This window comes from Callorhinus ursinus, unplaced genomic scaffold, assembly GCF_003265705.2.
Source record: "Callorhinus ursinus isolate GAN/ISIS: 27379988/994484 unplaced genomic scaffold, GSC_fseal_2.0 scaffold2, whole genome shotgun sequence".
NCBI lineage: Eukaryota > Metazoa > Chordata > Mammalia > Carnivora > Otariidae > Callorhinus > Callorhinus ursinus.
The window spans coordinates 7,614,898-7,627,320 of record NW_027397064.1 but is presented as its reverse complement, the minus strand read 5'-3'; the positions used below and the strand labels follow the sequence as shown (position 1 = coordinate 7,627,320).

At 42.8% G+C, this 12,423-nt stretch overlaps 1 protein-coding gene across 1 annotated transcript in view; it reads left to right on the top strand.

Moving 5' to 3' along the window:
* Window positions 1-2,410: 2,410 nt before the first annotated feature.
* The window catches only part of LOC112837630 (nuclear body protein SP140-like protein), a 56,130-nt gene continuing 46,117 nt past the window's right edge, over window positions 2,411-12,423 (top strand). The window contains exons 1-3 of the mRNA XM_025890069.2: window positions 2,411-2,539; window positions 10,258-10,435; window positions 11,386-11,554. Of these exons, the coding sequence (XP_025745854.1) occupies window positions 2,433-2,539; window positions 10,258-10,435; window positions 11,386-11,554 (454 nt within the window). The 5' untranslated portion in view covers window positions 2,411-2,432. The remainder of the gene's footprint in view (window positions 2,540-10,257; window positions 10,436-11,385; window positions 11,555-12,423) is intronic.

Here is a 12,423-nt window from a genome sequence, read left to right as displayed (position 1 = left end):
CCAAGCAAAAGAAGCTGGCACACTTATGTCATCGTCCCGCTGAGTGGTGGCCTGGGTCTGCCTGCTGCTTAAGGGCAGGAAGAGGAGAGAGAGAGGAGACACCACAGCGGGCTCTTGTAGTCTGTGCCAGGCCTTATCCGGGCTACTGTGCCCCATGAAGAGGACGGCCATGCCCAACAAAGGCTCAGCTTCACAGCCCATTTGCCCCACAACGTGAGAGAGGGAGAGACAAAGGACAGGCAGTGGGTGGTGACAGGCAGTCCCAGGTGTGCGCAGCACCTGGTAGGCACGCAGACCCCATCCACTGGGAAGATGTCCTCATCAATATCCCAAAATCTGGAATCTGTCCCAGCCAGATGGACGTTCGCTTCTTTGGAGGAAAGAGCGAGCAGAAGTGGGCAGAAGGGTAGATATCTCTGGCCCTCTATACTTGGCAAACAGATTTGTGCAAATTTCTAGCACATCTATAATGAGCCAGAATAAGCAGGATTCAGTGGAATATACTTTGGAAACATCCTGCTTTGCTTCTGGTTCCCCAGACCTCGCCTGCTTTGGCCCACTGCTCTGAGCGGGGCCCTGGATTCTGCAGATGCCCTGGCTCTCATCTGCCTGTCTTGGATCCACTGTCCTACCTGGATTTCTAGTCCTCCAGTTTTGTTTATTTTGTTTGCGCTTTGCTCCCGTTTCTTTTTCTTCCAACTTTATGCTGATACGGTGTGTTCTTGTAAGTTGCTTCAAACCCTTTACAGAATGAAGGCCGGCTATGTGTGAAAAAAATTCTGTACAAACATAAATGTGATGCACTTGGTAGCTAGCATCCCATGGTCCTTTGAGGTCTAGGTAATGTCAGTTCTAAACCCTTTCCCCATCCCGTGGGAAGCCTGTCGCCCCGATTTCAGGGACGAGTTGAAGCTCAGTTTTTTTCTAATCACCCTGGCTGCATTTGTAAAGTGCCCATGAGTTCAAGAAAACTTAGAATGGCACACCAGGCTTCTCTGGTCAAACTTGGCACTTCCCTCGGGTTGCAGGAGTGGGGAGTTTTCTCTCGTCTTTGGCTGCTTTCCAGCAATTTGAGGAACATCTTCCCCACCTCATAAGGCTGAGCATTTCAGCTCTTCTCAGCCCTGTGTCCAGTCCAGGCTGAGTACTGTGCCCGGCCAGATCTGAAATGCCTGGCTTTCCTTCTTTCCCTCTCACGACCACCTGAGCAGAGAGAGGCAGGGGCAAACATGGGGTTCACTTCCTGCCCCCATACATTCTGCCCCCTCACCACGAGGCAACCTGGATCCATTTGAGTGAAATCAACTTTTCTGCACTCTTCCCTTTGCACGAACAGTGACCTGTCTGCTGTGGAGACTGAGCTGGCCCTGCTCCTCCTCCCCGGGGCTGAGGACTGCCTTAGAGATTGGGCACAGGGGGACTTCGTGTTGGTACAGCCACATCACGCTGTTCAGCGATTTCACTTTTACCCTTTGGGTGTCACCCAGGAGAGGTCAACCAATTGGTAGACTTTCTCCTCAGAGCTCCAGGGAGGCACAAAGGCGGTAAACGTCTGCTCAAGGTTGACCCTGGGCCAGCTCCACGACCCCGTGGGGCTGGTGGTGGCAGACGGCGGGTGGAGGCAGCCAGCTCAGCCGCAGGTCGGTCCTAACCTCCTGTCCTTGATCCCTAGGTCAGCGTCTACCCTGGTAGACTGTCTTCCCAGACTCATTCCACAGGTGTATGACAGAACAAGATTACACATAAACAAATACCGGGGAAATCAGATTTCTTAAATCATAGCAGATTAGCTGCTGGGGAAACTTGGAGCCACGTTGACTCATGTCATGTTCTTATTTCCTTGCAAAAGCCATGCAGCTGGACTGGCGTGGGTGGGCCTCCCTGGTTCTCTTGAGGCCTTGCTGCAGGGTTCCATGATTCCCATGCCCCACGATTCCTCTCATTTCCCCCACGCCTCCTCTCTCCCTACCCCAGCCCCCAAAAGACAACTCTGCCCAGAAAAGTTTCTTTTAGAAAAAGTAACGCTGAAACTGGATGCCTGTTGTCAAACTTCTTGTTTCTGGGCAGCTGGGGGCTAGTTCGGCTCAGAGCTCATCTAAGCAGGGCGTCTGAACACCAACGAGTTAGGGGAAGTGAAAGCAGACCCAATACTGACAAATGCAACTAGGTGGGGAGGGAGGCAGTGCTTTATCTGTTGCGGGGCGTTACACATTTGACTAGGGAAGGAGGGAATTTGTCTTCTAAAAACACAAGACAAAGACTTCAACACATTCTTGTTAGAAATTAAAGCAACGTAGAAGTGTGTGGAAATCCCCTAACCCAGACTCCAGTGCTGGCCGGGCCCCACCCAGGCACCTGCATTGCCATCAGCAGCTGCAGAAGGTAGGTCCTCGGCACCCAGCACCCAGCACCCTCCCTCCTGGCAGCCAAGGATGCAGCCCACAGCTGCTCCTCCACCTGGTCCCGAGAGATGGGAGATGAGCAAGCTTGAGTCCAGCCAGTCCTTGGCCTCCAGGCAGAGAAACGAAGGCACTGAGAAGTGAGGATGGGGTAACGCTGACCTCATAAAATGAGCTGGGAGGTGCTGCCTTTTCTTCTATTTTCTGGAAGAGATTGGAGGGGCCTGGTATCATTTTTTCTTTAAATGGTTTGTAGAATTCACTAGTGATACCACCTGGGTCTGGTGCTTTCTTTTTTTGAGGTCTATTTTTTTTTTTAAGATTTTATTTATTTATTTATTTATTTATTTGAGAGAGAGAGAGAGAGAGAGAGAGAGAGCGAGCCCGTGCGTGTATGCACACACACCCATGAGTGGGGGGTGGGGGGGAAGGGCACAGGGAGAGGGAGAGAGAGAATCTCAAGCAGACTTGACGCTGAGCGAGGAGTCTGATGTTGGCCTTGATCCCACAAACTTGAGATCATGACCTGAGCCTAAATGAAGAGTCAGGTGCTCAAATAAGCCACCCAGGCACCCCTTTGGGGAGGTCTATTAATCATTGATTCAATTCTTTTAACAGATATAGGTTATTCAGATGATTGTTTCTCCTTCTGTGAACTTTGGTAGTTTGTGTCTCTTGAGGAATTTGTCTGTTTCATCTTCTAACAAATTCTTGGTCATAGAGTTTTCCGTGGTATTATTTCTCTATCTTTTTAAGGTCCATGGGATTAATAGTGATGACCCCCTCTTTCATTTCTGATAGTAGTAATGTCTGTCTTCCTCTCTTTTACTTGGTTAGCTTTTCTAGAGGTTTATCAATTTTATTGATTTTCCCAAAAAATCAGCTTTTGACTTCATTGATAGTCTCCAGTATTTTCCTGTTTTCAGTTTCATTGACTTCTACTCTAATTTTTCTGATTTATTTTTTTCTGCTTGTACTAGGTCTCAGTTTCTCTTTTTTCTTTAGTTTCTATAGGTGGAAGCTTAGATTATTCATTTAGATCTTTCTCCTTGTCTAATATTGTGCATTCAATGCTGTGTATGTTCCTCTAAGCCCTGCTTTTGCTACCTCCTATAAATTTTAATAAGTTGTGTTTTCATTTTCATTTAGCTCAAAATATTTTATAATTTCTCTTGATATTTCTTCTTTAACCCTAGAAGTGTGCTCTTTAATTCCAAGTATTTGTGGGAATTTTCCAGCTATCTGTTATTTCTACTTTTATTTCATTATGCTCTGAGAACATATTTTTAAATGATTTCTATCTTTAAAATTTTTTAGAGTGTGTTTTATAGCCCAGAATACGGCATATTTTAGTAAATATTCCATGTGAGCTTGAGGGGTACGTGTATTTTGTTGTTGTTGAGTGGAACATTCTATCCATATCAACTAGATCAGGTTGATTGATGGTGCTGTTCAAGTCAACTATTTTCTTACTGATTTTCTTCCTGCTTGATCTATTAATTACTAAAATAGGGGCATTGAAGTCTCCAACAATTGTAGGGGATTTGTCTATTTCTCCTTGTAGTTCTATCAATTTTGGGGTCATGTACTTTGATGCTACTTTGCTAGTTGCATGCACATTAGGATTCCTGTGTCTTTCTAGAGAAACTGACCTCTCTATCACTAGATAATGCTCCTTTTTAGCTCTGACAATTTTCCTTATTCTGAAGTCTGCTTTGTCTGAAATTAATATAACTATTACAGCTTTCTTTTGATTAAGGTAGGCATGGTAAATCTTTCTCCATCCCTTCACTTCGATTCTACCTGTGTTTTTATGTTTCAGACGGCTTTCTTATAGACAGCATATAGTTGGGTGGTTTTTTTTGTCTTGTTTTTTTCACTCTATTGATCTTTGTCTTTTAATTGTTATATTGAGATCATTCACAGTTAGAGTATTTGTGTAGCTGGATTAATATCTACATGTTTTTACTCCTTATTCTTGTCTTTGATTCTACTTTTTCTTTTTCTTTCTTTTTTTTTAAAAGATTTTATTTATTTATTTGAGAGAGAGAATGAGATAGAGAGAGAGCATGAGAGGGGAGAGGGTCAGAGGGAGAAGCAGACTCCCTGCTGAGCAGGGAGCCCGATGCGGGACTCGATCCCGGGACTCCAGGATCATGACCTGAGCCAAAGGCAGTCGCTTAACCAACTGAGCCACCCAGGCACCCTCTTTTTCTGCCTTTTATGATTTTAATTGAACATTTTATGACCCCATTTTCTCTTCCCCGCTAGCATATGAATGATGTTTCTTTTAAAACATTTTTAGTGCTGGTTGGCTCAGATGGTTAGGCGTCTGCCTTCGGCTCGGGTCGTGATCCCGGGGTCCTGGGATCGAGTCCGGCGTTGGGCTCCCTGCTCCTTGGGAGCCTGCTTCTCCCTCTGCCTCTCTCTCTCTCTCTCTCTCTCTCTCTCATGAATAAATAAATAAAATCTTTAAAAAAAAACATTTTTAGTGCTTTCCCTAGAGGTTGCAATATATATATATATATATATATATATTTACAACTAGTCATATCTGTTAGTTATTTATTTACTTATTTATTTTTACTTTGCTTGTTACCATTTATTTTCTTCATATCCATGTTTTCAAATTACACCATCCTGCTTTATGGGAGATGCGTGCATCTTATAACAGAATGTCACAAACTTTCCCCTCCTGTCCTTACCAACATTGCTGTTTTCATTTTGCTAATCCAAATGCTCTCATCACATAGTTGTTATTATTACTTTGAACAAACAGCTATCTCTTAGATCATTTGAGAATGGGAAATTAGTGAGAACTCCAAAAGCTAGCTTTTGTTCGTATAGATTATATCAATGGATATTTGCCATATTAGGAATTAAAACCTTGAGCACTTAAATATTTATTTGTTCATTAAAAAAATAATAATGAACTCGTTACCTGCTAATATAAATGACATATTTTATGAAAAATAACTGTTTTCTAAAAGAAAGTAAATTAGTAAGAAGATTAGCAATGCTTTATATTTTCACAGATCTCTTTAATAGTTGGCTCAGTAGAAGACAGCTGGATTCTCCTATCAGCTCTGCATTCAATCTTTTGTGATACCACAGAACATGTATTCCCTGGGGAATTCCACTGTACATGTGTGACAGGACAAGAGACAAAAAGGGTTAATAATATCTTAGTACTATTATGAAAACTGTTTCGACGCTGGTCATACCTGAAAGGGTCTTACATAATCCCAGGGGTTCCTGGACCATACTTTGAGAATCACGATTTTAAAATAATTTTTGAGGGGCACCTGGGTGGCTCGGTCAGTTGAGCTTCTGCCCTGGCTCAGGTCATGATCTCAGGGTCCTGGGAAGGAGCCCCGCATCGGGCTCTCTGTTCAGTGGGGAGTCTGTTTCTCCTTGTCCCCCTGTGATCTCTCTTTCTCAAATAAATAAATAAAATCTTTTAAAAATTAAAAAAATAATTTTTGAGATGTACTTTTGTTTTCAAATAAAATTTATGGGTTTTAGGCATCACTATTTTAACGGGTTTTGGTGATGCCTTCCACTTCTTTTATAACAAAATTTTGCTGGTTTTGTTTTCTTAATTAACTTTGATTTCTTAATTCTTTTATTGTAGTACATCATCAAATAATTTGTCCTAGAGAGTGTGTCAGTAAGAATGGAATAGATTATTCTATTGCAACAATGATTCCAAAATCTCAGTGGGTCACTGGCCTCTGCTTCAGGGAACCCTCACTTTGGACTCTGTCTTTGGCTGAGGAGTAGCTGCCATCTGAAATGACATCTGAAGTGACAGCCACTGTAACAGAGGAGAAGTGAGCAAGGCTAATCAGGGGTTAGCGTGGAACTCTGCCAAAGTGATACCTATCAGTCCAAGGAAGCAGGGAGATGCAATCTTGCCTTTGCCCAGAAGTAAAGAACATGGCATTGAAAGTTGTGTGACCGGGACGCCTGGGTGGCTCAGACATTAAGCGTCTGCCTTGGGCTCAGGTCATGATCTCAGGGTCCTGGGATTGAGCCCTGCGTGGAGCCCTGCCTTAGTGGGGAGTCTGCTTGTCCCTCTCCCTCTGCCCCTCCCCCCCGCTTGTGCTCTGTCTCTCAAATAAATAAATAAAATCTTAAAAAAAATTAATGAAAATTGTGTGACCAACACAGATGGTGCAGGAGTGAAATATTTTCTGAGCCCTTGCACAACGATTTGTTTTAATTGAAGTTTGGTTGACACATGATGTTACATTAGTTTCGGGTGTACATTATGCTCTGCTCAGCACAGTGCACCTTGCACAAGTATCTTGCCTTCACACATGAATAACTGAACAGGATGTATATTTTTTAGTCATTTCCTTTTACCTCTGAATCTATAGATTTGCATAACTGTTTTAGACATTTATGGTTTTAAGTTTAGTTGGTTGGTCCCCCCACCCTTTTACAGCTGCTATGTTCTGGGAAAATTCTCTTCTTATTTACAACCATTTTAACTACCTTTTTTCTTTTCTTTTTTAATTTTAGCAACCCTTTCAAATTTCCAGACCTGCTGTCTTATTATCTGATCTTTTCTTCATGTCATCCTGGACAAAATATATTCTCCTATCCGTATGACAATATATTTGTTTTTTGGAAACTCTTTTCTGTCCCCAGCACTATTTCCATGTATGCTGGGGTGATTTTTGTTCTTTGCTCATGTGGGTTCTACTCCTTCCTGTGATAGGTTTGCACAAACGCGTGTGGCCTCTTGTTTGTTCCTACTTAAAGGCGAGGCACTCAAGAGCTAGTTTTCAACTCCATTTAATGAGATGGGCTTGAAAACCTGTGGTCTTGGCTGCGTGAATCCCAAATGCCTGAGGGTGAAGGCCTTTTTTTTTTTTCCTGAGTCATCTATATTTTTCTTAAGAAGCAACCTCTAGTCTCTTGCCTGGATGTGGGTGTGCTGCATGGGGGCATCAGAGGGGAGCAGATCATTTAGTATTTTGCCTTTCAATTAATTCTGCTGGCTTATGCTTGTGTCTCCCTCCCAGGCCCCTCTGCCTCTCAGGGGCTGCAGGACATTCTGGACCCTTTCCTCGCCCCTGGGATCCTTGGCCACCAGCGATAGCAGTTAGCACTCAAACCACTTTTGCTCTTTCAGACTTTGGTTTCAGTTTCTCACCTAACGCCCTTTCCTCAGTTATAGTGCCTTTAATTCCTTTACTCTCATTTTAGGGAGCCCTCTAGTCTGAGGGGAGCAAAGCATTTGTCTTGGGTCAACTATCTTTAACCAGAAGTCTTTTTCTTTTTTAAAGGAATTCAGGGAAGGAATGGGTTTCATTCTGTTCTAATGCATATGTATAATGGGAAGTCCTAATGACTCTCTTAATATGGGATAGAAAAATCTTACAAGTGTTTACAACTTTTAGAATTACAGAGAAGTTTATCAAGACATTATCAGCCAGGGGAATCATTCATCGAGTAAGAATCAGAATTACAAAGCCTTTTGCATTTAAAAATTACTTTTCCCAGGCTTGACCGTAATGTTTGGAATCCAGGGGTCTTACAGGTCTCCATGTATAGATAACACTTACATGGGCAGGTTTAGATACAGGACAACGAGCCATACTTTTGAATATACACACAAGTCTCTATATTAGACCAGAGAAAAACTTGTATATTCTTGTGACTGTTAATTGAAACCTTACGGGAGGGGCATCTTTGACCTAACTTTACCATGTCGTATGCGATTCTTGCCCCTGCAGTTGCAGATGGGTGCGAGAGATCTACCTCTTGCACACCTTCCTTGAGATTTCTTCTATTTGTTGTTCACTAAGAAGATTTGCTGCTCAGTTGCTCTACACACTCAACACACATGTCTTATTCAAGCTTCCCCAAATCCTATAAATGGATACTATTACTACTCCTGTGTCACATCAGGCAACTGAATCTCAGAAAGTTGGCCAAGGTTAGTGCAAGTAAGAAGCACAGCCAGGATTTGTCCTCAAGTAATCTGCATCCAGAGCCTGCACTTGCCTTTGTGCACACTCATTATGAAATGGGCAAATTGAACAGGCTTTTGCGAAACTATCCCTTACTGTACTTGTTTATGATACCACACAGTGGGGTCAATGAACAATCTGGAATAACCAAAAATGATCTTGCTCTGTCTAATAGAGGCAAACAGACTAGGGAACATGTTAGACAGGAGAATGTGAGGAAAAGTTCTTAGAGGTGATAACCAAGCTATTCTTGAAAAAGAGTAGGATTTTTTTCTAGGCAGAGAATATTCAGTTTAGAATTCTGCTTACAGGATACTGTGTAGCAGAATAGCATTCATTACATGGTTTCATCTAAGTCCGTGATTTTGAGAGAGAGAGAACATGAGCAGAGGGAGGAGCAGAAGGAGAGGAACAAGTAGACCCCACACTAAGCCTGGAGCTTGACGTGGGGCTTGATCTCACCACCCGAAGATTATGATCTTAGTCGAAATCAAGAGTTGGCTGCTTAACCGACTGAGCCACCCAGGTGCCCCAACGGTCAGTAATTTTAATCATGTAATATACAATGGAATCTCAAGAAACACACCAGACAGAACAGGATAAAGGGAAAGAACCCTGGGGCACAGTTCGAGAGACCTTTTCTGCCTTGATGCCAGATCATATGCGCTACGTGTATTCTTTTAACTGCAGAAAATACTTCCTAATTATAGGCGAAAACAAAATTAAGTGACTTTACAGCCATAGTGACTGAAATTTTGAAGTATGACAATACTTACGGTCTACAAAGGTACAGAGAAAAACTCTCGTGAAATCTTGGCAGGACTGTAAACTAATCAATCATTTTGAAAAAGAACTTAGCAACTTGCAAGTTTGAAGGTAGTATACCCAATTACTCTACAATTCACTTCTAGGTACATAAGCTAAAGAAATTCTTGTTATGTGCACATAAGGCACATAAGGAGATATAAACAAGGATGTTCCCCAAAATACTGCTCATAATAACAAAAAATTGGAATAGACCTAAACATTTACCAGTAAAGGATTAATAGGTAAATATTGTCTATCTTTATATAAAATATTATTACACAGCAATTAAAGTGCACTGATTTGACTTAAAAATATCAGTATGGACACATTATAAATACAATGATACATGGAAAAAGGCAAAAAAAATCAGGCATACCTTGTTTATAAAAAACCTTGCTGTTCAGTGGTAGATTCTGTAATATTATCTTATTTGGTTTTTATTTTTTTTGTCTGTGAACTTCTTTTGAAAACAGTCTGTGTTAGTCAGGGTTCTCCAGAGAAACAGAAAAGACAAAACGCGCGCGCGCGCGCGCGCGCGTGTGTGTGTGTGTGTGTGTGTGTGTAAAAGAGATTTATTATAAGGAATTAGCTTGAGGGCGCCTGGGTGGCTCAGCTGGTTAAGCGTCTGCCTTGGGCTCAGGTCATGATCCCAGGGTCCTGGGATGGAGCCCCGTGTTGGGCTCCCTGCTCAGCAAGGGAGCCTGCTTCTCCCTGTACCCCCAGCTCATGCTTTCTCTTGCTATCTCTTTCTCAAATAAATAAATAAAATCTTAAAAAAAAAAAAAAAGAAATTAGCTCACATGAATATGGATCCTGGCAATTCCAAAATCTGCCATGTGGGTTGGCAGGCTGGAGCCCCACAGAGCTGATGGTGCAGTTCCAGTCTGAAAGTGGCCTATTCGTGAATTTTTTCCTACATGGAGACGTCAGTCTTTTTTTTTTTTTTTAAGATTTTATTTATTTATTTGACAGAGAAAGACACAGCGGGGGAGGGAACACAAGCAGGGGGAGTGGGAGAGGGAGGCCTCTTGGAAACTCAGTTTTTGTATTATGTCTTTGTTTCTCAGGATGTTCACAGGGAACCAGAACCCAGAAGACCATACCCCAGAGGAGCAGGTTTTCTATGAGTTTATTTTTAAGCTCTTCAAAGAGAATAAGGTGGAGATCGCAAGTGCAATAAATAAGCCATTTCCTCTCCTTATGGGCCTCCGAGACCGTGGCTTTATCCCCGAGCACAAGTATCAAGTAAGTGAAGAGACTTTCCTTATGATACCCAGCTCCACCGATGCTATGCCAGACTGCAGGGTGCAATGAATCGGCCCAGGGGCCTTCTGTGGGTGGAGACTGCCACCATCCTATAAGTTAGGAGGTGACAGGAGAAACAGCATCACAGAAAACATTCCTTCTTCTGTAGGAAATGTGGGGGGAAGGGCATGGCAGTGGAGATGTAGCTGGATAGGGACTGGGGTTGCTACATAGCTACAGTGCATCTTAGGTACATTTATACAGTCGGGGAACAGTAACTAAAGGCAAATGAGTGAACTGGGCAACGTTTCGTTACAAAGCCCTCTTATTTGACACACCTGAACCTGAGATGATTGAAACTCACAGGCAAGTTGGGTCATGTTAGGATAAATCCAGAGGCAAATGCTTGCTGCTCTCTGTCCCAATCATTTCTTGCTCCTTAGACAGTTCTGGAGCCCTAGAACACAGGGGAAGGTTAATGATGGGTCTTCCTGGGGACACTGAAGACAAGCCTTCTCTTTGTCTTTATGGATTTTCTTTGCCCTTTGGCCACGTTCATTGCAGGGGAGAGTGGTCACCTGAATTCCTGGAGCCCTTCAGGCCAGGTCGGTCCTGGGGGGAGGGCAGTGGTTACTGTCCGGTCAACAGAATGGCCTCTCATTACCAGTCAGGGCCACTCTTGAAGCATCCCGGCCAGGCTCTTTAAAGCCCCCACAATCATTCGACTTTGAAGCCACATTTATTCTTCAAAATTCCTCCCTCAAGTGTGCAGCAATGTCAGAGAGGTTCAAATAAGAGTCTATTTTTGTGATGGGGGATATTTAAGAAGTCATCCAAACATGTGTGACATTCTAACATTTCACAAGAGAACAGATGGTCTGGGTTGTGATCTGTATCTTCTATAACCTGTAAATCCATAGCTACATAATTCTCCATTCACTGTTTTTAAGCATTTTCAAGAAGCTTGTAGAAATCATGTCCCAGTGGAAAGAGTGGTCTATGATGTGCTCAGTGAACTGGAGAAGACATTTGACAAGACAGTTCTGGATGCACTGTTCAGCAATCTTAACCTAAAGGCCTATCCTGACTTACTTGAGATTTGCAGAAGCTTCCAAAATGGTAATTATAGCTTTCAACAACTTTGGGGGATTCGAGCCCATCTCATTAATCGATTCATTCATTCAATCTTCATTAATATTTGACAGTCATTTTATTGAGCGACTGCTCCACGGCAGGCACGGACAGAATACAGTGGTGAAGAAAATGCACATGACCTGTGTCCTCATGGAACTTACAACCAGTGGGGGTGACAGACGTTTAGCTGAGTAACCCCACAAATGATTGCTCGGCCAGGACCTGAATTTGGTGCTAAGAAATGTAGGATTTGAGTCTCTACTTTTTTTGGGGTGGGGGGAAGGCATGAATTATGTGCTTTCGTAGGAAAGGGGAGGAAGCCTCTCTGTTACCTGTAGTCATGTTCAAAGATAAAAAGATTTTCTTTATCTTAGAAAATGTGTCATTTGGTGCAGTTGTGCGCCAACTCACTTCTCCAGACAAACAGTGGAGAAGTCACTAGAGAGGACTGGGGGAGCAGCAGCTGGGAAAGGACCAGGGGGCTGGCAGAAAAGTGTGGCTGAAAATACAGCCCGGGAGGGAGTGTTTGGAAGCTAATTCTGGGAAGGGAAGTTCTTGGGGAGTTTTGAGGGTCTGACACCCAGTGCCAAGAAATTTGAAGTTTACTGTTTGGGAAATAAGGAGATAATGAAGGATTTTTAAGCAGAGAAAAAGTGAAAGAAGTCAATGTAAAGAATGGGATGTGCCGATTTGTGAAAACCATACCTTGATTAAAAGAAAAGCTATAATATTTCCATGCTATGATATATCCAAGTCAGAAAAAGGAATAAAGGAAATCAAATACCAGTCATAAATTTTAAGTCAGTATTATCTGTGGAACCAGGATGGCCCAAGGTCATGGGTATGAAGGAATG